General features: G+C 46.8%; 1 protein-coding gene across 1 annotated transcript in view; it reads left to right on the plus strand.

Moving 5' to 3' along the window:
• Nucleotides 1–25,494, plus strand: part of NECAB2 (N-terminal EF-hand calcium binding protein 2) — a 358,564-nt gene that overhangs the window by 263,888 nt on the left and 69,182 nt on the right. The window contains exon 6 of the mRNA XM_063945739.1: nucleotides 11,860–11,996. Coding sequence (XP_063801809.1) covers nucleotides 11,860–11,996 — 137 coding nt within the window. The remainder of the gene's footprint in view (nucleotides 1–11,859; nucleotides 11,997–25,494) is intronic.

Raw genomic sequence — 25,494 nt, forward strand, 5'->3', positions numbered from 1 at the left:
AGTTGTATACTTAGATGACATCCTAATCTTCTCCCATTCCCTGGAGGAACATCGGAAGCATGTACGCTTAGTCCTCCAGAAACTCAGAGACCACCGGCTTGGGGCGAAGCTGGAGAAGTGCGAATTTGAAGTTCAGCAAATCGCATTTCTAGGATATATTATCTCCCCAGAAGGTTTCCAAATGGAGGGTTCCAAGGTACAGGCAGTCCTGGATTGGGTGCAGCCCACTAGTTTGAAGGCGCTTCAGCGTTTTCTGGGCTTTGCAAATTTTTATAGACGATTTATCGCTGGATTTTCGTCTATAGTGGCGCCCTTGGTGGCACTCACTAAGAAAGGGGCGGATGTTGCTCACTGGTCTTGTGAGGCCAAAGCGGCTTTTGCCCGTCTCAAAAGGGCATTTGTCTCGGCCAAGGTGCTGCGACACCCAGATCCAGAGCGTCCTTTTGTGGTGGAGGTGGATGCCTCTGAGATGGGTATTGGGGCAGTGCTCTCTCAGATGGGGGTGTCTGATAATCGCCTTCATCCCTGTGCTTACTTTTCCCATAAATTTTCGCCTGCCGAGATGAATTATGACGTGGGTAACCGGGAATTGTTGGCTATTAAGGATGCACTCGAGGAGTGGAGACACTGGCTTGAGGGGGCTAAGTTTGTGGTCTCAATTCTCACCGACCATAAGAATTTGGCATATTTAGAGTCAGCGAAGCGCCTCAATGCCAGGCAGGCACGATGGGCTTTGTTTTTTGCTCACTTTAATTTTTTGATAACATATCGCCCTGGGTCAAAAAACATCAAGGCTGATGCGCTCTCGCGGAGTTTTGCTCCAATCCAGGAGACCACCGAGGAGCCATTGCCCATTGTGCCCCATCATGTATTAAAGTGGGCATTACCCAGGACCTCTTGTCATTAGTCCTTAGAGCACAGGAGCAGGCTCCTCCAGACCTTCCGGTAGGTCTTTTGTTTGTGCCTCCTAGGTTAAGACAGCGAGTGTTCCTGGAATTCCATGCCAAGAAGTCGGCAGGTCACCCGGGTATTGCCAGAACTCGGGAGTTGCTATCTAGGGCGGTGTGGTGGCCCTCGGTGGCTAGGGATGTGGATCAGTGGGTTCGGGCATGTGACATCTGTGCCCGAAATAAGACTCCTAGAGGGGTTCCTGTTGGCCCATTACATCCACTCTCTATTCCATCTAAGCCATGGACCCACATTTCAATGGATTTTGTGGTGGACTTGCCCAAATCCTCGGGGATGACAGCCATCTGGGTTGTCGTTGACAGGTTTTCGAAGATGGCGCACTTCGTTCCATTGGTTGGGCTGCCATCGGCCAGACGCCTGTCTGAATTATTTATGCTGCATGTTGTGCGCCTCCATGGGTTGCCACTTGATGTGGTCTCTGACCGTGGATCCCAGTTTGTGGCCAAATTCTGGAGGGCATTTTGTTCCGATCTCCAGATTTCTGTCAGCTTGTCGTCAGGCTACCATCCGCAGTCTAATGGGCAGACTGAAAGGGTGAACCAGTCCTTGGAGCAGTTCCTCAGGTGTTATGTCTCCAAGTGTCATACTGACTGGGTTGCTCATCTGTCCATGGCGGAGTTTGCCTATAACAACGCGGCTCACTCTGCTACAGGGATCTCTCCCTTCCTTTGTGTGTATGGGCATCATCCTAAGGCCAATTTTTTTGACCCCCTGGATTCCACGCCTGGTGGTTCCTCTGTGGTTTCGGTCCTTAGAGGTATTTGGAGGAAAGTGAAGAAAGCCCTTGTGTCTGTGTCATTAGTGACCAAAAGGGTTTTTGATAAGCGGAAAAGACCCTGCAGCTTCAAATTAGGAGACTTCGTCTGGTTGTCTACCAAGAATTTGAAGTTGAGACAGCCATCTCATAAGTTAGGCCCCCGGTTCATCGGTCCTTATAAGATCACTAGGGTTATCAATCCGGTGGCATTTCAGTTAAATCTACCCCGTTCTTTGGGTATCAATAAAACATTTCATTGTTCCCTTTTAAAACGGGCGATTAGTAATCCTTCTTCCAGTGGAAGACCTTCCCCTCTTCTGATACGTGGCCAGAGGGAGTTTGTTGTTGAAAGGATTCTTGACTCCAAGATGGTTCAGGGTCGGCTGTCATTTTTGGTGCACTGGAAGGGGTATGGCCCGGAGGAGCGGTCGTGGGTGCGCAGTTGTGATCTTCATGCCCCCAGACTGTTACGCTCTTTCTTCTCGCAGTTCCCCGATAAACCCGGTGGTAGGGGTTCTTTGACCCCTCGTCAGAGGGGGGGTACTGTTAGGGTCTCCTGCTCTGTGCTGCCACGTCGTCATGGCAACCGGGAGACAAGTGCTAGCGGAGTAACCTGAGCGTAGCTGATACTCCGGTTCGGGTCTTTTGCTGTGCAGTGGTTACAGGCTCTGTGCACGGCAGGGGATCCGGTGCTGGTTTTTGTGCTCACAGTCTGTGAGGTCTGAGTGGGGCGTGGACAGCACCTGCTATATAAACCCTCTTCTCAGGTTAGGCAGATGCTGCTGAATCTTTGTTGGTTAGTCAGTTCCTGAAAGCTAGCTAGTACTGTGTAAACTTTGTATTTGTTTGTTGCTTACTGCAAATAGGCCTTGGGATTTGGTATTACACTCTGCCAATCCAGACCTAGCAGTAAGACTGGAGTCAGTCGTTTAACCTGCTGGGGTTCTTTTGCTACTCTGTGAACCTAGCAAGTTTGCGGCTGTATTCTCAGACTTGCCTGCCAAAATCCTTTCTCACTGTGCAAGGTGTTCAGGTGTCAGTTTAGTGGCAGTAAGCTGAACCAGTGCACTGCAAGTGAGAACTAGGATTGTGGAGACTCTCCTTATGTCTATTATTCCATCTCTGACCAAGGAGTTTACTGCCACACCCGTTGGTAACCCTTTAGGGTTTTGCTGTTGCCCTTAGCAACAGCATTTCGGGTTCTCTACTTATTAAATCACAACATCTCGCTTCTTTCCATCTGAGCATTCCTAATACTAGGGAGACACCCAGTTTCTTAGCCTTTGGGCTTCTCTGTTCACTTTGTGTTTATTTTGTTACCCTATCACCTTCTATGTATGTAATGTCATATTCCCCAGTCTGTCTGTGAGTTCATTTGTTTTGCATCCCTCTCCGTTCAGACACCAGTACATTCCTGCTGGCACTGGTGTGCATAACATGTACTACTACCACTAAGTCTATTATCAATGAGGACCCCCAAATCTTATTCAATTACCGTTATCCCTACATTTTCCCCATTTAATTTATAGGCTGCCTGATTGTTCTTAGTCCCAAAGTGCATAACCTTACATTTTTCTATATTGAACCTCATTCTCCATTTTTCTGCCTAAACCACCAGTTTAGATAAGTCATTCCGTAGAGACTCAACATCCTTGTCTGAATTAATTACTCTACACAGTTTAGTATCGTCTGCGAAAATTGATACTGTGCTTCCCAGGCCCACTCCTAGGTCATTAATGAATATGTTAAACAGCAATGGCCCGAGTACTGAACCCTGCGGTATTCCACTAAGCACTGAGGCCCATTCAGAGAATACCCATTAACCATCACTCACTGTTCCCTGTTGTACAGCCAATTACTCACCCATGTACAAATAGTGTTTCCTACCCAAAGCTCTCTTAATTTGAAAATTAGTCTTTTATGTGGGACTTTGTCAAAGGCCTTAGCAAAGTCCAATAAGACCACACCCACTGCTTTACCCTGATCAATATTATCGCTCACTTTCTCGTAGAAGCTAATTAAGTTAGTTTGACATGACCTGTCCCTCACAAAACCATGCTGATTCCTAATAATAACCTTGGAGGTATCCAAGTACTCTAGTATGCTATCCCTTATTATACCTTCCAATATTTTCCCCACTATGGATGTCAAACTTGCCAGTCTGTAGTTACCGGGATGAGTTTTACTTCCCTTTTTAAATATTGGGAATACCTCTGCTATACGCCAGTCCTCCAGTATCATTCCTGATGTAATTGACTCACAGAAAATCAAATATAGGGGCCTCAATAGCTCTGAGTTAAGTTCCATAAGAACCCAGGTGTGAAGTCCATCCGGCCCAGGAGATGTATTTATTTTAATTTTACTTAGTCTCTCCTGGACTACTTCCTCGTTTAACCAAGTACTTAGCAATGGGTCGTTATCATAGCTGGCAGGTGTCAGTATTCCGGCGTCTGTATTCCATCTGCCGGGATCCCAATAGCCAGCATCTTGACGGATCCCATTTGATGTGTACTTTGAAGTGTGCTGTTTATACTCTTATGTTCTCCTCTCTCCCCTACCCTCTAACTCTCCCTTCCTGCAGCCTAACCCTAACCTCCCCCTTTGGTACCTAACCTACCCCATTGTTGCCTAACCTAACCCCCCTTTCCAACAGCCTAAACCTAACCCTTTACCCTTAGTGCCTTACCCTAACCCCCCCTCCCTACAGCCTAACCCTAACCTATCTCCTTCCGCAGCCTAACCCTAATCTCCCGAGGTGGTTCCTACACTTAACCCCCTCCCCTTCCCCCCCCCCCCCCACCCAAGTCCTAAACCTAACCATCCTGCTAAACTTATGGTCGGGATGCCGGCTGTCGGGATTCCAGCATCAGTGTCCTGACCTTTGTGTGATTCCAGCGTTTGTATTATGACGGGTGTCGGGATTCCGTCTGCCGGGATCCCAACAGCCGGCATCTTGAGCGGATCCCCATTGGAGGTGTACTGTTTATGCTCCTAATTTCATCAGTTCCGTTCTGTGGGTACCAGTAGATTCTTAATCGATCATATAAAAGTGCTATGGTTCTCTGGGCTCATCGGGGCACCCAGATTCCCCTTAGGCCAAAGCCTTCCTCCAAAGCCTTCCTCCTTAAGTAGTCATCCGCGATTTGCTGAATGTGCTGGTCATCTGTGGATTCACTTTTGGCCAAAAGGAACCTCAAGTGTTGGGACAAGTATAGTGAAGCAAAAGGATACCCTTTGTTCTTCACCACCTTTAGCCATACTTCCCTTAGCCCTTTTCTGCAGGGTGCCTCCTGCCATCTGAGAACTTTAGTGAGGTCCATTAGATGCTCACCATTAAGCAGATTCCCAATCCAGCAGTGAAGTGTTATCCATGTTTCCAAAGAAACACCAGCATGGGAAACAGAATGTGCTCTACGTCCTGTTTTCAGACCTGCTGATTAGGACACACAGTTTCTGATGGACTTGTCCGGAATCTTGCCTTTGTGGATATCAAAGCCTTAACTTTTTTGTGGACCTGTCAAAGTGGGAAGACATTGAGTTTGGTACCTGCCCTACAGCCGAGGAGTGAGGATGGTGTGATACAGTGGCAGGACGCTACAGATCTCAGCAAATCAAGGCAATGAGGCCCCTTCTCCTGTTGCCACAATTTGCGCCATTGCACAGGGCAGGACCACGGTGACGCAGTTTTACGGCACCACTACTCCCGCATCTCCCACCTCTAACTCCCGGAGGTGGGGATTAAAAAGTAGACAAGTATTGTTTAGTCTCACCATAATCTCTAAAACAAAACCCAAAGCAAGCATTCAAAAGTTCATCCCACTCCGTTCCTTATGCTTTGTTCTGGGCTAATTCTGTGAAACTAAAAGCCTTTTACTTGCCTGCTCTATATTGACAGAATAAATTTGCTATCAATATCCTGTTTCTGCAATAAATTGTCATTTGAAAAAAAGGAACAAAGAATCTCGTTTTGGCAGCGAGCGGCGAGCAGACTGCGCCGAGCAGGGTTCAGCTGGGTGTTTGTTTTATGGAGATGATTAGCGAGGAGATGGGTTTGTTTTATCCAGATAACGAGCGCAGCAATTTTTACTTCTTAATTATAAATTGGAAGCAGTGAATGTATCTCATGCGGTGGTAACCCCTTCTCTGCCTTGGCACTCAAAAATAAATAATTGTGTAACTTTCCATTACAATACATCGATTCCAACAAAGAGTTTCGGTGACATTTAAGAGCGTGGCACCACGATTCAACCGCCGTCGCTGTGCTCCGAGGAGGCAATAATGCAGTTCTTGGCCATGTTTTCCATTGTAATTAAAATGGTTAATTGCATAAAGTTCTACACATCGTTTGTGTGTGTCGTCTCATTAGTAATTGTAACTGTTTTATCTCGGTTAAATTGCCTCCCACTCCTACATGAATCAGTTGAGAGATATGAATTTTAGTGTATGTGCGTGTTAACTTAATATCTTGACGGCTACAGACAAGGGCATCCAATATAATGAGGAATTAATTCATTTCTTTTTTTAGTGTGTCACACTGCTGTATGCGACTGTGCGTGGCTGTGTTAGAGGAGAAGGAAACGTAGCGGAATGTTATATTTGTCTGTTCAAAAAAATTGCTGAAAACCCTATTTAGCCCCAATTCAGATTGCATGAGAACCTAGTTCTGATTGTAAGATCATAGTCTGCCCTTAAGTTACATTTATAAACTGGGTTAATTATGAAGCAAAGCTAATTATAGCTACTATTCCTTGGGGTGCGAGTTATATTCACACTTTACCTTTAAAACTGTTGACAGTTTGTTAAGCCTCACCAAAACATGTTTGATTTAATACCCGAGGAAGAGAAGATGCAGAAAAGAAAAAGAGAAGGTAGAGGGTTACCAAACTATGGGGGTAATTCAGAGCTAATAGCTGCCGTGCGTTTTCGCACAGCTGGCGATCAGGTCTGTACTGCGCGTGTATATGCACCGCAAGGCGCCGGCGCGTCGGACGACTGCATCGGGCATCGGTGCATAGCGACGGGATTGTGCGAAAAATTCGATCACACGGGCGATCGCAAGGTGACTGACAGGAAGAGGCCGTTTGTGGGTGGCAACTGACCCGTTTTGTAGGAATGTCCGGGAAAATGCAGGAGGGACCAGGCGTTTGGAAGGAAGGTTTCTGACGTCAGCGCCGGCCCCGATCATCGCAGAGGAAGAGTAAGTCCTGGGCTGAGCAGGGTATGCATAAACTCATGTTTGTGCAGCTTTGCTATAAATGCGATCGCACCCCTGCACACACACCATACCCTCCCCCTGTAGGCGGCGACTACCTGATCGCAGGAATGCAAAAAACGCACCCTAGCGATCAGGCCTGAAATAATGATGATCTCCCTGAAGAGTCTAGCAATCTCCCTGGAAAGAAGAATAACAAGTACAAGAAAATGGCGCCACTTTACAGCTCACTGATGACTACAGGTGATACGTGCCTACTATCCCGGAATCTGTGGGAGACACGATTACCCAGCCGAACAACTCACCACCCACCCCCTTCCCCCACAAGGAATGGGGTTAACGGGGAGGGGTTGAGGCCTAGTGAGGCGATTCTATGGTAATTGCATCCTTCTAGCCCCTCCCCCATTCGGAAATGTGTGGGGCTTAATGGTGGGAGTAGTCCACCTCTGCCCCATATCTACCTACCTATAGCTCCTCTCCGAAACTTCAAAAGTAAGTCAGTATGCTACACGAGTGGCTGTATGCCCAAGGCTACATGGTAAACTATAAATGATTTGTGCCCAATGAGTGTCCTCATTTATTGGAGATGTGTGCACAGTGGCGTCACTATGGGGGTGCGAGCCACACCGGTGGTGACATCAAACTGTTGGCTCCTGCTCAGTGATAGTAACCGGGTACTGCACTGTAACATTACGTGCAGCACCCAGCTTCTGTCACTGTGTAGGAGACGGCACTGCAGCCACAGCAGTCTCCAGGGAGCAGGCCGCATCTGAATGATAAAAACGGGGGTTTGGGATGTGAAGCCATGCCCCCTGTTTACAACGTGCGCGGAGATCACTCAGAGCCGCGCTGGGTGTCATAGGAGTAAGTGACGCCCATGTGTTCTGCATTACTGGAGATGTGTGCTATATTACAGGGAATGTGTGCTGCACGGGATCCGTTCAGGATACTGGTGTTCGGCAATCCTGGCAGTTGGAATGATGACTCTGGAATCCTGACACTGCTTGGAATGCCAATGCAGGCATCCTGACTTGGATCGAAATGCCCCCCCCCCCCCCCCCGCCACCGTGGAGGGTTAGGGTTAAGCTGTGAGGGGGGGGGGGGTGTTAGGGTTAGGTTGCAGAGGGGGGAAGGTTAGGGTTAGGCTGGAGGGATGGGTAGGGGGGGTGTAAACATACTTACCTGACCCCTATCAGGATTTTCTGCTTCAGGATGCTGGTGTCAGTCATATGACCGCCGGCATTCCATCTGCCGGGAAATCGTATGTATACCGTGCTACACTACAGAGGAATTGTGCCTAAGGATGTGTGCTGCATTACTGGAGATGTGTGCTGTATTACTAGCAATGTGTGCTGCATTACTAGCAATGTGTGCTGCATTACTGGAGATGTGTGCTGCATTACTGGCGATGTGTGCTGCATTAATGGAGATGTGTGCTGCATTACTGTTGATGTGTGCTGTATTACTGGAGATGTGTGCTGCTTTACTGGCGATGTGTGCTGCATTACTGGAGATGTGTGCTGCATTACTGGCAATGTGTGCTGTATTACTAGCAATGTGTGATGCATTACTAGCAATGTGTGCTGCATCACTGGAAATGTGTGCTGCATTACTGGCGATGTGTGCTGCATTACTGTCAATGTGTGCTGCATTACTGGAGATGTGTGCTGCATTACTAGAGATGTGTGCTGCATTACTAGCAATGTGTGCTGCATTACTGGCAATGTGTGCTGCATTACTGGTGATGTGTGCTGCATTACTGTCAATGTGTGCTGCATTACTAGCAATGTGTGCTGCATTACTGGAGATGTGTGCTGCATTACTAGCAATGTGTGCTGCATTACTTGCAATGTGTGCTGCATTACTGGTGATGTGTGCTGCATTACTGGTGATGTGTGCTGCATTACCGGAGATGTGTGCTGCATTACTGGTGATGTGTGCTGCATTACCGGAGATGTGTGCTGCATTACTGGAGATGTGTGCTGCATTACTGGAGATGTGTGCTGCATTACTAGCAATGTGTGCTGTATTACTGGTGATGTGCACTGCATTAGTGACGATGTGTGCTGCATTACTGGAGATGTGTGCTGCATTACTGGCGATGTGTGCTGCATTGCTGGCGATGTGTGCTGCATTGCTGGTGATGTGTGCTGCATTACTGGAGATGTGTGCTGCATTAATGGAGATGTGTGCTGCATTACTGTTGATGTGTGCTGTATTACTGGAGATGTGTGCTGCTTTACTGGTGATGTGTGCTGCATTACTGGCGATGTGTGCTGCATTACTGTCAATGTGTGCTGCATTACTAGCAATGTGTGCTGCATTACTGGAGATGTGTGCAGCATTACTAGCAATGTGTGCTGCATTACTTGCAATGTGTGCTGCATTACTGGTGATGTGTGCTGCATTACTGGTGATGTGTGCTGCATTACCGGAGATGTGTGCTGCATTACTGGAGATGTGTGCTCCATTACTAGCAATGTGTGCTGTATTACTGGTGATGTGCACTGCATTAGTGATGATGTGTGCTGCATTACTGGAGATGTGTGCTGCATTACTGGCGATGTGTGCTGCATTGCTGGCGATGTGTGCTGCATTACTGGCGATGTGTGCTGCATTGCTGGCGATGTGTGCTGCATTACTGATGATGTGTGTTGCATTACTGGAGATGTGTGCTGCATTACTGGAGATGTGTGCTGCATTACTGGTGATGTGTGCTGCATTACTGGAGATGTGTGCTGCATTACGGGCGATGTGTGCTGCATTACTGGAGATGTGTGCTGCATTACTGGAGATGTGTGCTGCATTACTGGAGATGTGTGCTGCATTACTGGCGATGTGTGCTGCATTACTGGCTATGTGTGCTGTATTACTGGAGATGTGTGCTGCATTACTGTCAATGTGTGCTGCATTACTGGCTATGTGTGCTGCATTACCGGAGATGTGTGCTGCATTACTGGAGATGTGTGCTGCATTACTAGCAATGTGTGCTGTATTACTGGCGATGTGCACTGCATTAGTGATGATGTGTGCTGCATTACTGGAGATGTGTGCTGCATTACTGGCGATGTGTGCTGCATTGCTGGCGATGTGTGCTGCATTGCTGGCGATGTGTGCTGCATTGCTGGCGATGTGTGCTGCATTACTGATGATGTGTGCTGCATTACTGTTGATGTGTGCTGTATTACTGGAGATGTGTGCTGCATTACTGGAGATGTGTGCTGCATTATGGGCGATGTGTGCTGCATTACTGGAGATGTGTGCTGCATTACTAGCAATGTGTGCTGTATTACTGGCGATGTGCACTGCATTAGTGATGATGTGTGCTGCATTACTGGAGATGTGTGCTGCATTACTGGCGATGTGTGCTGCATTACTGGCGATGTGTGCTGCATTGCTGGCGATGTGTGCTGCATTGCTGGCGATGTGTGCTGCATTACTGATGATGTGGGCTGCATTACTGTTGATGTGTGCTGTATTACTGGAGATGTGTGCTGCATTACTGGTGATGTGTGCTGCATTACTGGAGATGTGTGCTGCATTACTGGAGATGTGTGCTGCATTACTGGCGATGTGTGCTGCATTACTGGCTATGTGTGCTGCATTACTGGAGATGTGTGCTGCATTACGGGCGATGTGTGCTACATTACGGGCGATGTGTGCAGCATTACTGGCGATGTGTGCTGCATTAATGGAGATGTGTGCTGCGCTACAGGGGGACTGTGCCCAAGGATGTGTGCTGCATTACAGGGGTTGTGTGACGAATGGCATGCATCAGGCAGAAGCTAAAGCTTTAGAGTGGTTCATTTAGGATGCTAGAAAATAGTAGCATACAGCAGATTTTCAATGCACAGTCATTCCAGCATCTCGCGTTAGTGGGTTCAGAAGCTGAAGAGCTGACATATCGGCCATATGTGCAGGCTCTTTCTGTGACTACTGCAATTTTTTATTTGTTTTTACTGTGACAACTGCGCATACTTTGCGAAACTTACTTTGTTCAAGTATCACATTTACACCTTGTAAAATAAAGAAACATCAGCTGTTTAATATAATGTATAATTATATATATATATATATATATATATATAATATAGTTTTGATGTGTCAAACTATGTACAGTAAGCAGGGCAGACATCGGGGGGGGGGGGGGGGGGGCTGTGGGGACTGGTGTCCCGGGCCCTTACAGAGAGAGGGGGGCCACCCCTGGCTCCTACCGCCAATACATGGAGAGCTGCAGCAGTCTGTGAATCAACAGCAGCAGGCTGATGTGCAGGGAGGACTTCTTACAACAATCCTTATCTGCGCATCAGCTCTCTTTTAACCATTCCTGCAGCTCCGCATTACTCCACCTATATGTAACGTCACAATGTATAACATCACATAGGGATGGAGCGATGATGCAGTCTTTTTTTTTTTGGGAGGGAGGGGCCCTGTCTATTTTGTCCCGGGCCCCACAATTTCTGATGGCAGCCCTGACAGTAAGTACTATGGACCTCACTTGCAGTTGGTCTTAAGTCAGTTTGATGACACGCCTCTCAGATGGAGCAGTACCTCTACAGCACTGTACCTATAGGTGGCGCCATCTCCCTGAAATGCTTTATCAGAAAGTATGCAGGTGTGTTTCGTTTAGTGTTTGCCGCTAACAGGTAGCAGACCAGACTCCACTTGCACTTCACTAAAGGTCTGAATCATAGTGCAGCCGTGAGTGTACATGTGAGTGACTTCACATGTACCAAGACATAGAGCTCTGATGGATCTGTCACCAGCTATGTTGTGTTGTGTATGTTCTGTACCTCAGGGCAGTAATTTGAGGGTAAAGGTTTGCCCGTAATTACATGTACTGGTAAAAGCTCAGTGATCATTGCCGCAGATATTGTTCCTGATTGTTCTATTCACAATGCATGTCTGTGTCTCCCTATAGGTGTATGAGAAGGGCACCAATGTTGACCAGTTTGTTACACGGTTCCTGCTGAAGGAGACAGCCAATCAGATCCAGTCGCTTCTCAGTTCTGTTGAGAGTGCTGTGGATGCCGTAGATGAACAGACAAATCAGATCAGGTGAGTTTTCTCAAATCTGCTTAGCAAAATAATTAGTACTTTCTCTTACGTCCTAGAGGATACTGGGGTCCATTTAGTACCATGGGGTATAGACGGGTCCACTAGGAGCCATGGGCACTTTAAGAGTTTGATAGTGTGGGCTGGCTCCTCCCTCTATGCCCCTCCTACCAGACTCAGTTTAGAAAATGTGCCCGGAGGAGCCGGTCACGCTGAAGGAAGCTCCTGAAGAGTTTTCTGCATTTATTTTATATGTTGTTATTTTCCGGCAGGGCTGGTTGGCACCAGCCTGCCTGCTTCGTGGGACTTAGGGGGAGGAACGGCCCAATCTCTTGAAAGGTTAATGGTCCCATTTCCCCGCAGACAAGACACTGAGCTCCTGAGGGAACATTCCTGCAGCACGCCGCCACCCCTAACAGAGCCAGAAGAATGAAGAGTGGTGAGTACTGGGCCCGCGACCCGGCTAACGGGGCGCCGGCCATTATGGCGGCATGAGGGTACGGAGACACACGGCTTCTAAACGGGGTGGAATGCGTCTCTGGACACAGTACACAACTGTGTCCCAGTACACTGTACACAGTACCGATACTGGCAAACACAGCCTTAAAATGGTTCTGCTCCATTTTAAGCACCAGATTCCTCAGCCAGTATAAAAAAAGCGGGAAGACCGCGCGCCATTGAAGGGGCGGGGCTTCACTATGAGAGGATCCAGCAGCTCACCAGCGTCATTTTCCCTCTGCAATGGACACAGATGCTGACAGGACAGGGACGAGCAGCTCCTCTAGTGTAACTCCAGATTACCTCAGCGGTACCAGGGGGTCATAGCAGGGGGGGAGCGACTATTAGTGTACTAAGTCCCCTATCAGGGTACTTAGTCTGCGACCCGGCTCAACTTGGCATTAGCGATAAGGGCGCAGTGGGGGCTGGCTCCAAACAACTTTGTGCAGAGAGTGTGTGTCTTGTACTGCAGAGTGTTCCTCTTCACCGGGGGGCTCACTGCTGGGTACTCAAGGTTCACAGAATAGCGGGACTGAACCGGAGTGGGTTAATTCTCTTAAGGGAATGATCTCAACTCTTTCTACAAAATTGTCCCACAATGAGAAAGAGACGCAATACTTAAAACAGACTGTGGATGAGTTTATGAACAGAGACTCGGCCCCCAAAACAGCGTCTCAGTCCCCTCTCATTTGTCCGCAAAAAAAGCGATGTCTGGCCCATATCCTGCAGTCTGACTCTGACAAGTCAGACATGGAGGAAGGGGAGGTGCACTCAGACGGGGGGGGGGATGCAGCTCTGTCACAGGGAATAGAGGCTCTTATAGAGGCTATCAGAGATGTTCTGCATATTCCTGATAAGGTGTCAGAGGAGTGTGAGGAATCTTACTTTAATGTAAAAAAGAAGTCCTCAGTTACTTTTCCTGTGTCAAAGGAATTGAATACCCTGTTTGAAGTACCATGGGTTAATCCTGATAAGAAGTTTCAGATCCCTAAAAGGTTGCTCTCATCTTTTCCTTTTCCTCTGGAGGATAGGAAAAAATGGGAAAATCCACCGATAGTGGACGCATCAGTCTCTAGGCTGTCACGTAAAATTGTATTACCTGTTCCTGGTTCAGCCTCCCTACACGACACGGCTGATCGTAAAATTGAGACTACACTCAAATCATTGTACACAGCTGCTGGGGTGGCCCAAAGACCCACTATTGCATGTGCGTGGATCACTAAAACCACTGCAAAATGGTCAGGTAACCTAATTGAGGGGTTAGATTCCTTATCTAGGGGGAATGTTGTCTTACTCCTGCAGCATATACAGGACTCTGCAAACTTTATGGTGGAAGCCATAAAGGAAATAGGCATGCTAGACGCACGCACCACCGATATGGCAGTGTCGGCACGCAGGGGCTTGTGGCTATGCCAGTGGACTGCTGACGCGGACTCCAGGAAAGGCGTGGAAGGCCTACCATTTACAGAGAGGCCTTGTTTGGAGATGAATTAGACAAATGGATCTCCACAGCTACTGCGGGTAAATTTACGTATCTTCCTTCCGCAGCCCCCCCAACCAAGAAGACTTATTCAGCTTCTAAGTTGCAGTCCTTTCGGACAGCCAAGTTCAAAGGCAAATCCAGAGGTGCTTCTGCGTCCTCCAGCGGCGCAAGAGATAAACAACGCAAATCAGCAACAGCAGGTGCTCAGGAACAGAGCTCAGGCTCTGCTTCCTCAAAGACTTCAGTATGACGGTGGACCGCAATGCCTGGTAGGCTGTCAGGTCAGAGCACGTCTACAATTCTTCAGTCAGATCTGGTCAAATTCGTGCCAGGATCCCTGGGTCATAAATCTTATTTCCCAGGGCTACAGACTGGAGTTCCAAGAGCTCCCAGCTCACAGATTCTTCAGATCAGGTTTGCCAGTTTCACAAGAGGCAAGTATAACTTTACAACATGCCATCCAAAAACTGGTACAGACTCACGTCATTGTTCCAGTTCCACTTCATCAGCTAAACAAGGGGTATTATTCCAGCTTGTTTGTAGTACCGAAACCGGACGGTTCGGTAAGACCAATTTTGAACCTCAAGTCGTTGAACCCGTACTTACGAGTGTTCAAATTCAAGATGGAGTCTCTGAGAGCGGTGATCTCAGGTCTGAAGGAAGGGGAATTCCTAGTGTCTCTGGATATCAAGGATGCATATCTTCACATTCCGATCTGTCCACCTCATCAGGCTTATCTACGGTTTGCACTGCAGGACTGTCACTACCAGTTCCAGGCCCTGCCATTTGGTCTCTCCACGGCAGGGTGTTCACCAAGGTAATGGCAGAGATGATGTTTCTACTCCGCAAACAAGGAGTGAACATAATTCCGTACCTGGACGATCTCCTGATAAAAGCACCGCCCAGGGAAATGTTGCTGGACTGCATTGCTCTCTCAACCTAACTTCTCCAGGATCATGGGTGGATTCTGAACCTTCCGAAATCTCACCTAGAACCAACACGGAGGCTCCCATTCCTGGGAATGATACTGGATACGGAGTCGCAGAGGGTGTTCCTTCCGTTGGAAAAGGCATTAGTAATCCAGTCAATGGTTCGGGATGTCCTGAAGCCAACCCGGATATCGGTGCATCTATGCATTCGCCTTCTGGGGAAAATGGTGGCCTCTTACGAGGCTCTTCAGTACGGAAGGTTTCATGCAAGACCCCTCCATCTGTTGGACAAATGGTCCGGATCGCATCTTCACATGCACCAGAGGATCCGTCTGTCGACAAAAGCCAGGATCTCCCTTCTGTGGTGGCTACAGACTTCTCACCTTGTCGAGGGTCGGAGTTTCGGAATTCAGAAATGGATTCTGCTAACCACAGACGCAAGCCTCAGAGGTTGGGGAGCAGTCACTCAGGGGCTGCAGTTTCAGGGAAGATGGTCCAGTCAGGAAGTCGTTCTTCCAGTCAACATTCTGGAACTCAGGGCCATATACAACACCCTTCTGCAGGCCTCACATCTTCTTTAAGATTGGGCCATTCAGGTCCAGTCGGACAATGTGACGGCAGTAACGTACATAAACTGACAGGGCAGAACGAAAAGCAGAGCAGCAATGTCAGAGGTGTCAAGAATTCTCCTCTGGGCAGAGAGAAACACTGTGGCGTTGTCAGCAGTCTTCATTCCGGGAGTAGACAACTGGGAAACAGACTTCCTCAGCAGACACGACCTGCACCCGGGGGATTGGGGCCTTCACCCGGAAGTGTTCAGGTGCTTGACACGTCGATGGGGATATCCACAGATCGTCTCAACAAGAAGCTCAAGCGGTATTGTTCCAGGTCGAGAGACCCACAGGCGGTGGCGGTAGACGCCCCTCATGACTCCATGGGTCTATCAGATGGTGTACATGTTTCCTCCACTTCCTCTTATCCCAAGAATTCTAAAGAGAATAAAAAGGGAAAAGGTTCAAGCAATTCTAATTGCTCCGGACTGGCCAAGAAGGGCCTGGAACGAGGACCTTCTGGAGATGCTCCTCGAAGATCCGTGGCCTCTACCTCTTTGCGAGGAGCTTCTGCAACAGGGCCCGTTTGTCTATCAGGACTTGCCGCGGCTACGTTTTACGGCATGAAAGTTGATCGGTTGATTCTAGCCAGGAGAGGGATCCCTAACAAGGCTATCCCGACTATAATCCAAGCCAGGAAGGGGGTAACGTCTAACCATTACCATCGTATTTGGAAGAAATACGTCTCTTGGTGTGAGAGCAGAAAATTTTATGCGGTGGAATTCCATCTAGTTTCCTGCTTTTTCTGCAAGCAGGAGTGGATGTGGGCCTATGTCTGGGCTCCATAAAAGTCCAAATTTCGGCCTTGTCCATTTTCTTTCAGAAACAATTGGCTTCTCTCCCTGAGGTCCAGACGTTCTTGAAAGGTGTTCTGCACATCCAACCTCCCTTTGTGCCTCCCACGGCATCTTGGGATCTCAATGTGGTGCTGCATTTCCTCCAATCGGACTGGTTTGAACCGTTACAGGAGGTGGACGTAAAACATCTTACGTGGAAGACCGTCACACTGTTGGCCTTGGCTTCAGCAAGACGTGTGTCGGAGCTGGGGGCTTTGTCTCACAAAAGTCCCTATTTAATTTTCCATGAGGACAGAGCTGAACTCAGAAATCTTCAGCAATTTCTTCCTAAGGTGGTGTCTGCGTTTCACATCAACCAACCTATTGTGGTTCCGGTTGTCACCGACACCTCTGCTACTTCAAAGTCTTTGGTTATTGTGAGGGCTTTGAAGGTGTATGTGAAAAGAACAGCTCGTCACAGAAAGACGGACTCGCTGTTTGTTCTTTATGATCCCAATAAGACTGGGTGTCCTGCTTCAAAGCAGACGATTGCACGCTGGATTAGACTTACTATCCAGCATGCTTATTCCACGGCAAGTTTGCCATGTCCAAAATCTGTACAGGCCCACTCTACTAGGTCAGTGGGTTCTTCCTGGGCAGCTGCCCGGGGTGTTTCGGCTTTACAACTCTGCCGAGCAGCTTTTTGGTCATGGTCGAACACGTTTGCTAAGTTCTACAAGTTCGATACTTTGGTCGCTGAGGACCTGAAGTTTGGTCAATCAGTTCTGCAGGAGCCTCCGTGCTCTCCCTCCCGTTCTGGGATCTTTGGTACATCCCCATGGTACTAATGTGGACCTCAGCATCCTCTAGGACGTAAGAGAAAATAGGATTTTAATTACCTACCGGTAAATACTTTTCTCGTAGTCCGTAGAGGATACTGGGCGCCCGCCCGGTGCTTCGTTCTTCCTGCATTGTTACTTGGCTAAGTAATGTTGGTTCAGCCGTTGCTGTTCCTGTTTCAAGTTTGGTTAGCATGGCTTTCCTCTTATTGTGTGTGTGCTGGTTCGGAATCTCACCACTATCCTTAACTATCCTTCTCTCGAAGTATGTCCGTCTCCTCGGGCACAGTTTCCTAGACTGAGTCTGGTAGGAGGTGCATAGAGGCAGGAGCCAGCCAACACTATCAAGTTCTTAAAGTGCCCAAGGATTTACCGGTAGGTAATTAAAATCCAATTTTTTCATATATCATATAGCGGCATCGCATCATGTTTTACGTCACATTATACCACACTACTGTATTGCACACTACTGTATGTTGCCATTACATTTTCTCAAGCACCCACTGCCAATATTAGGTTTATGACGGCCTGAAAGTGTTGTATAATATGGGATGTAGTCATGTGACCGGCGGTCAGGAGCCCGCCGGTCACAATACCTCCCCCTACATCCCACAATACCTCCCCCTACATCCTGCACCTTCACAATCCGACCTACAGGGACTATTCTACGACACCCATAGAGTCCCCAGCATGGCAGTGAGCCTGAAAAATAAGCTTGTTGTGCTCTCCCCCGCCCTACTGGCATCTGCTGACTGCTGGTCACGCATACCACATCCTATATTCATTGCTCTTCTGTAGATGCTGCAGTGTGTCTGAAGTCACTGACTTTGATCAATACAGGAGATATCCCATTTAGCAACTTGGTGGGCACATAGGGCATTGACTAATAGAGAGAGAGAGCCTGGCGGCACAATTGGGCTTACAGTGTCAGAGACTGGCTATGAGATACAGGCCCCTAAATGTTATTATGAGGCGATAAGAGATTTCTATATCTGGTTATCGCAGCACTGGAAATCTGATGCCGCCGTTAGTAAATATCACTGGAGCCACTCTGTGATGCTGGGTGTGGTATTGAAAGTCGACAGTAACTAGGTCGACAATGTCTAGGTCGACCACTATTGGTCGACAGTAACTAGGTCGACAGGGTGTCTAGGTTGACAGGGTCTTTAGGTCGACATGTTCTAGGTCGACAGGTCAAAAGGTCGACATGAGTTTTTAATGTTATTTTGGTGTCGTTTTCTAGTTACTGTCGACTTTCAGTCCGGATCCCGTGATGGGTGTGGTATTGAAAGTCGACAGTAACTAGGTCAACAATGTCTAGGTCGACAACTATTGGTCGACAGTAACTAGGTCGACAGGGTGTCTAGGTCGACAGGGTCTTTAGGTCGACATGTTCTAGGTCGACAGGTCAAAAGGTCGACATGAGTTTTTAATGTTATTTTGGTGTCGTTTTCTTCGTAGAGTGACCAGGAACCCCAATTAGTGCATCGCGTCCCCTCGCATGGTGCCTTCGCTCCGCTACCGCTTCGCTCAGCACAAATTACCGTTCCAATCGTAGTCCACGTGGATCGTTAAGTATGAAAAGGTCCAAAAAAAGAAAAAAATTGTGAAAAACTCATGTCAACCTTTTGACCTGTCGACCTAGAACATGTCGACCTAGACACCCTGTCGACCTAGTTACTGTCGACCAATAGTGGTCGACCTAGATATTGTCGACCTAGTTACTGTCGACTTTCAGTCCGGATCCCGTGATGCTCAGGTGCCCGGTGATGCTGGCTAGCAGCGGTAAGAGGAAGCTTTCTGCCTTGCTGACCAGTCTTGGTAGATCTGTGCATACTGCAAACATTTATTTACTCTGAATATCCTGTGAAAGGAATATTGCAGAGGTGCATTCACTGCAGCACTCCTTGTAAAACCCAGCAGATCGCTTCCGCCGCGGCAGGTAGTACTGCCGGCAATAGCACAGCAGTAGCCCCTGATAGAGATATATTGTAATCTTTCAAAATCACAGATAGACCTGAGAAAGAGACTTGTACAGCTTTAATGAAGGTACATAGGGCCTAATTCATGGTTGATTGCAAAACAACATTTTCCTCTAATGGGCAAAACAATGGGCAAAACCATGTGCACTGCAGGTGGGGCAGATGTAACATGTGCAGAGAGAGTTAGATTTGGGTGGGGTGTGGCTCTTATAAGACTAGATGCTCTTTTTTCATGGGTGCAACGTCTACTTATTCTGCATCAGTTCCAGTGTCGGAGGCACCGATTGGCACTTGGTGAAAGAAACAGAGACTACCACTGAATTACCTAAGTCATGTCAGCGTACAGGACCAGAGTTTCATATTGGTCTAGGTCAGGCTTCTCCATGGAGATGAGAATCGCTCAGTGTAACCATGGAAACTGTTGGAGCGTAAAAGCAGAGGAAGATTAAGAATGCCACTTCTATTCAGGACAGAAACTGTCTCCCAGCTCGGGCTCTATGAATAGCCTGCATTGGCTTGATCTATATCTGCAGCCTCCTTTGCTGGTCCTGTGTGATATTAGAGCGTCCCATGGTCGTTGAGATACATACTGACTCATGCTACTTACGGTATATAACTCTTGTGGATGCCTCTTTAATATTTAAGATGTGTTTAACCAGAGTTTGAGTGGAGCACTTACTAAAGGGCGAAACACCCCGATTGCCGGGGATGTTTTGTGAAGGTTCCAAAAAAGTGTTGCAGGAAGGTTGTGGTGTCAGAAACAACCAACGTTGTTAGAAATATCTCTTAAAGGTATGAAACGAAGTTCATGCATCCAACTTCTAGAACCTGCGGGAAAACTCATTTCCACGCTATCAGTTACCTGTTTGGAGTGAATGTGAATATACTAATTAAATAGGATTATTGAATCCCACAGTGGATGAGGAAAATACACCTTCTGGGGGTAATTCAGATCTAATCGCTGCTGTGCGTTTTTGCACAGCGGGCGATCAGATCGGAGCTGCGCATGCGTATGCACCGCACTGCAGCCATATCTGAAGGCATACTTTTGGCTTTTTTTTTATTTCTTTTTTTGTACTCCTCTACAGAAAAACATTGCTGTCCACAGGGGACTGATATGATTTATTAATTGCTTTGTGCCTTATGTATATATAGGGGGGAAACTGTATCTCTTTGCCCCCTGCCGCTCAGGAGAATGCCTGTAAAATAACAAGCTCTAATAGCTGACATTGGGCTGCATACTGCTCTCTCCTAGGAGCCTTCCTCCCTACAGTCTCCCAGCAGACAGTGCGCTGTATTATGGCCCTCATTCCGAGTTGATCGCTCGGTATTTTTCATCGCATCGCAGTGAAATTCCGCTTAGTACGCATGCGCAATATTCGCACTGCGACTGCGCCAAGTATTTTTACAATGAAGATAGTATTTTTACTCACGGCTTTTCCTTCGCTCCGGCGATCGTAGTGTGATTGACAGGAAATGGGTGTTACTGGGCGGAAACACGGCGTTTTATGGGCGTGTGGATGAAAACGCTACCGTTTCCGGAAAAAACGCAGGAGTGGCCGGAGAAACGGGGGAGTGTCTGAGCGAACGCTGGGTGTGTTTGTGACGTCAAACCAGGAACGACAAGCACTGAACTGATCGCACAGGCAGAGTAAGTGTGGAGCTACTCTAAAACTGCTAAGTAGTTTGTGATCGCAATATTGCGATTACTTCGGTCGCAATTTTAAGATGCTAAGATACACTCCCAGTAGGCGGCGGCTTAGCGTGTGTAACTCTGCTAAATTCGCCTTGCGAGCGATCAACTCGGAATGAGGGCCTATATGTGGTGTGGGCACTTACAGGAACCCTGGCTGCCTGATTTATTCACTATGGCCCTCATTCCGAGTTGTTCGCTCGTTATTTTTCTTTTTCGCAACGGAGCGATTAGTCGCTAATGCGCATGCGCAATGTTCGCAGTGCGTCTGCGCCAAGTAAATTTGCTAATAAGTTTGGTATTTTACTCACGGCTTAACGAAGAAATTTCTTCGTTCTGATGATCGGAGTGTGATTGACAGGAAGTGGGTGTTTCTGGGCGGAAACTGCCCATTTTATGGGTGTGTGCGAAAAAACGCTGCAGTTTCTGGGAAAAACGCGGGAGTGTCTGAAGAAACGGGGGAGTGTCTGGGCGAACGCTGGGTGTGTTTGTGACGTCAAACCAGGAACGAAACGGCCTGAACTGATTGCAGTGTAGGAGTAAGTCTCGAGCTACTCAGAAACTGCAAAGAAATTTCTATTCACAATTCTGCTAATCTTTCGTTCGCAATTCTGCTAAGCTAAGATACACTCGCAGAGGGCGGCGGCCTAGCGTGTGCAATGCTGCTAAAAGCAGCTAGCGAGCGATCAACTCGGAATGAGGGCCTATATGCACAGCACACACGCACTGTTAAAAATGAGAATCTTCCATTGTGACAGATTCTCTGTGAAGGTATTGTCCATGGGGGACAGTCTTATCGCATCTGGGTGCTAAGTATCAGTTCATTGCACTTCCAAGGAGCACCATGAAATCTGTTCTGCAATGATCATGCTAACATGCAAATACATATCCTGTGCCCAGTATAACATGCAGATCCATATCCTGTGCCCAGTATAACATACATACCTGTATCCTGTGCCCAGTATAACATGCAGATCCATATCCTGTGCCCAGTATAACATGCAGATCCATATCCTGTGCCCAGTATAACATGCAGATCCATATCCTGTGCCCAGTATAATATACAGACCCATATCCTGTGCCCAGTATAACATACAGACCTGTATCCTGTGCCCAGTATAATATAGATACCTATATCCTGTGCCCAGTATAATATACAGAACCATGTCCTGTGCCCAGTATAATATACAGACCCATATCATGTGCCCAGTATAATATACAGACCCATATCCTGTGCCCAGTATAATATACAGACCCATATCATGTGCCCAGTATAATATACAGACCTATATCCTGTGCCCAGTATAACATACAGATCCATATCCTACAGACCCATATCATGTGCCCAGTATAATATACAGACCCATATCATGTGCCCAGTATAATATACAGACCCATATCATGTGCCCAGTATAATATACAGACCCATATCCTGTGCCCAGTATAATATACAGACCCATATCCTGTGCCCAATATAATATACAGACCTATATCCTGTGCCCAGTATAACATACAGATCCATATCCTGTGCCCAGTATAATATACAGACCTATATCCTGTGCCCAGTATAATATACAGACCCATATCCTGTGCCCAGTATAACATACAGATCCATATCCTGTGCCCAGTATAATATACAGATCCATATCTTGTGCCCAGTATAACATGCAGATCCATACCCTGTGCCCAGTATAACATACAGACCCATATCCTGTGCCCAGTATAATATACAGATCCATATCCTGTGCTCAGTATAACATGCAGATCCATAACCTGTGCCCAGTATAATATACAGATCCATATCCTGTGCCCAGTATAACATGCAGATCCATACCCTGTGCCCAGTATAACATGCAGATCCATATCCTGTGCCCAGTATAACATGCAGATCCATATCCTGTGCCCAGTATAATGTACAGATCCATATCCTGTGCTCAGTATAACATGCAGATCCATATCCTGTGCCCAGTATAACATGCAGACCTGTATCCTGTTCCCAGTATAACATGCAGACCTGTATCCTGTGCCCAGTATAACATGCAGACCTGTATCCTGTGCCCAGTATAACATGCAGATCCATACCCTGTGCCCAGTATAATATACAGATCCATACCCTGTGCTCAGTATAACATGCAGATCCATATCCTGTGCCCAGTATAATATACAGATCCATATCCTGTGCCCAGTATAATATACAGACCTATATCCTGTTCCCAGTATAATATACAGAACCATATCCTGTGCCCAGTATAACATGCAGATCCATACCCTGTGCCCAGTATAATATACAGATCCATACCCTGTGCTCAGTATAACATGCAGATCCATATCCTGTGCCCAGTATAATATACAGATCCATATCCTGTGCCCAGTATAATATACAGACCTAAATCATGTTCCCAGTATAATATACAGAACCATATCCTGTGCCCAGTATAATATACAGACCTGTATCCTGTGCCCAGTATAACATGCAGATCCATTTCCTGTGCCCAGTATAATATACAGAACCATATCCTGTGCCCAGTAAAACATGCAGATCCATATCCTGTGCCCAGTATAATATACAGATCCATACCCTGTGCTCAGTATAATATACAGATCCATATCCTGTGCCCAGTATAATATACAGATCCATATCCTGTGCCCAGTATAATATACAGATCCATATCCTGTGCCCAGTATAATATACAGATCCATATCCTGTGCCCAGTATAATATACAGATCCATATCCTGTGCTCAGTATAACATGCAGATCCATATCCTGTGCCCAGTGTAATATACAGATCCATATCATGTGCCCAGTATAACATACAGATCCATATCCTGTGCTCAGTATAATATACAGACCCATATCCTGTGCTCAGTATAATATACAGACCCATATCCTGTGCCCAGTATAACATACAGATCCATATCCTGTGCCCAGTATAACATACAGATCCATATCCTGTGCCCAGTATAATATACAGATCCATATCCTGTGCCCAGTATAACATGCAGATCCATATCATGTGCCCAGTATAATATACAGACCCATATCCTGTGCCCAGTATAATATACAGACCCATATCCTGTGCCCAATATAATATACAGACCTATATCCTGTGCCCAGTATAACATACAGATCCATATCCTGTGCCCAGTATAATATACAGACCTATATCCTGTGCCCAGTATAATATACAGACCCATATCCTGTGCCCAGTATAACATACAGATCCATATCCTGTGCCCAGTATAATATACAGATCCATATCTTGTGCCCAGTATAACATGCAGATCCATACCCTGTGCCCAGTATAACATACAGACCCATATCCTGTGCCCAGTATAATATACAGATCCATATCCTGTGCTCAGTATAACATGCAGATCCATAACCTGTGCCCAGTATAATATACAGATCCATATCCTGTGCCCAGTATAACATGCAGATCCATACCCTGTGCCCAGTATAACATGCAGATCCATATCCTGTGCCCAGTATAACATGCAGATCCATATCCTGTGCCCAGTATAATGTACAGATCCATATCCTGTGCTCAGTATAACATGCAGATCCATATCCTGTGCCCAGTATAACATGCAGACCTGTATCCTGTTCCCAGTATAACATGCAGACCTGTATCCTGTGCCCAGTATAACATGCAGACCTGTATCCTGTGCCCAGTATAACATGCAGATCCATACCCTGTGCCCAGTATAATATACAGATCCATACCCTGTGCTCAGTATAACATGCAGATCCATATCCTGTGCCCAGTATAATATACAGATCCATATCCTGTGCCCAGTATAATATACAGACCTATATCCTGTTCCCAGTATAATATACAGAACCATATCCTGTGCCCAGTATAACATGCAGATCCATACCCTGTGCCCAGTATAATATACAGATCCATACCCTGTGCTCAGTATAACATGCAGATCCATATCCTGTGCCCAGTATAATATACAGATCCATATCCTGTGCCCAGTATAATATACAGACCTAAATCATGTTCCCAGTATAATATACAGAACCATATCCTGTGCCCAGTATAATATACAGACCTGTATCCTGTGCCCAGTATAACATGCAGATCCATTTCCTGTGCCCAGTATAATATACAGAACCATATCCTGTGCCCAGTAAAACATGCAGATCCATATCCTGTGCCCAGTATAATATACAGATCCATACCCTGTGCTCAGTATAATATACAGATCCATATCCTGTGCCCAGTATAATATACAGATCCATATCCTGTGCCCAGTATAATATACAGATCCATATCCTGTGCCCAGTATAATATACAGATCCATATCCTGTGCCCAGTATAATATACAGATCCATATCCTGTGCTCAGTATAACATGCAGATCCATATCCTGTGCCCAGTGTAATATACAGATCCATATCATGTGCCCAGTATAACATACAGATCCATATCCTGTGCTCAGTATAATATACAGACCCATATCCTGTGCTCAGTATAATATACAGACCCATATCCTGTGCCCAGTATAACATACAGATCCATATCCTGTGCCCAGTATAACATACAGATCCATATCCTGTGCCCAGTATAATATACAGATCCATATCCTGTGCCCAGTATAATATACAGATCCATATCCTGTGCCCAGTATAATATACAGATCCATATCCTGTGCCCAGTATAATATGCAGATCCATATCCTG

Source organism: Pseudophryne corroboree, chromosome 11, assembly GCF_028390025.1.
Source record: "Pseudophryne corroboree isolate aPseCor3 chromosome 11, aPseCor3.hap2, whole genome shotgun sequence".
Taxonomy (NCBI): Eukaryota; Metazoa; Chordata; class Amphibia; order Anura; family Myobatrachidae; genus Pseudophryne; species Pseudophryne corroboree.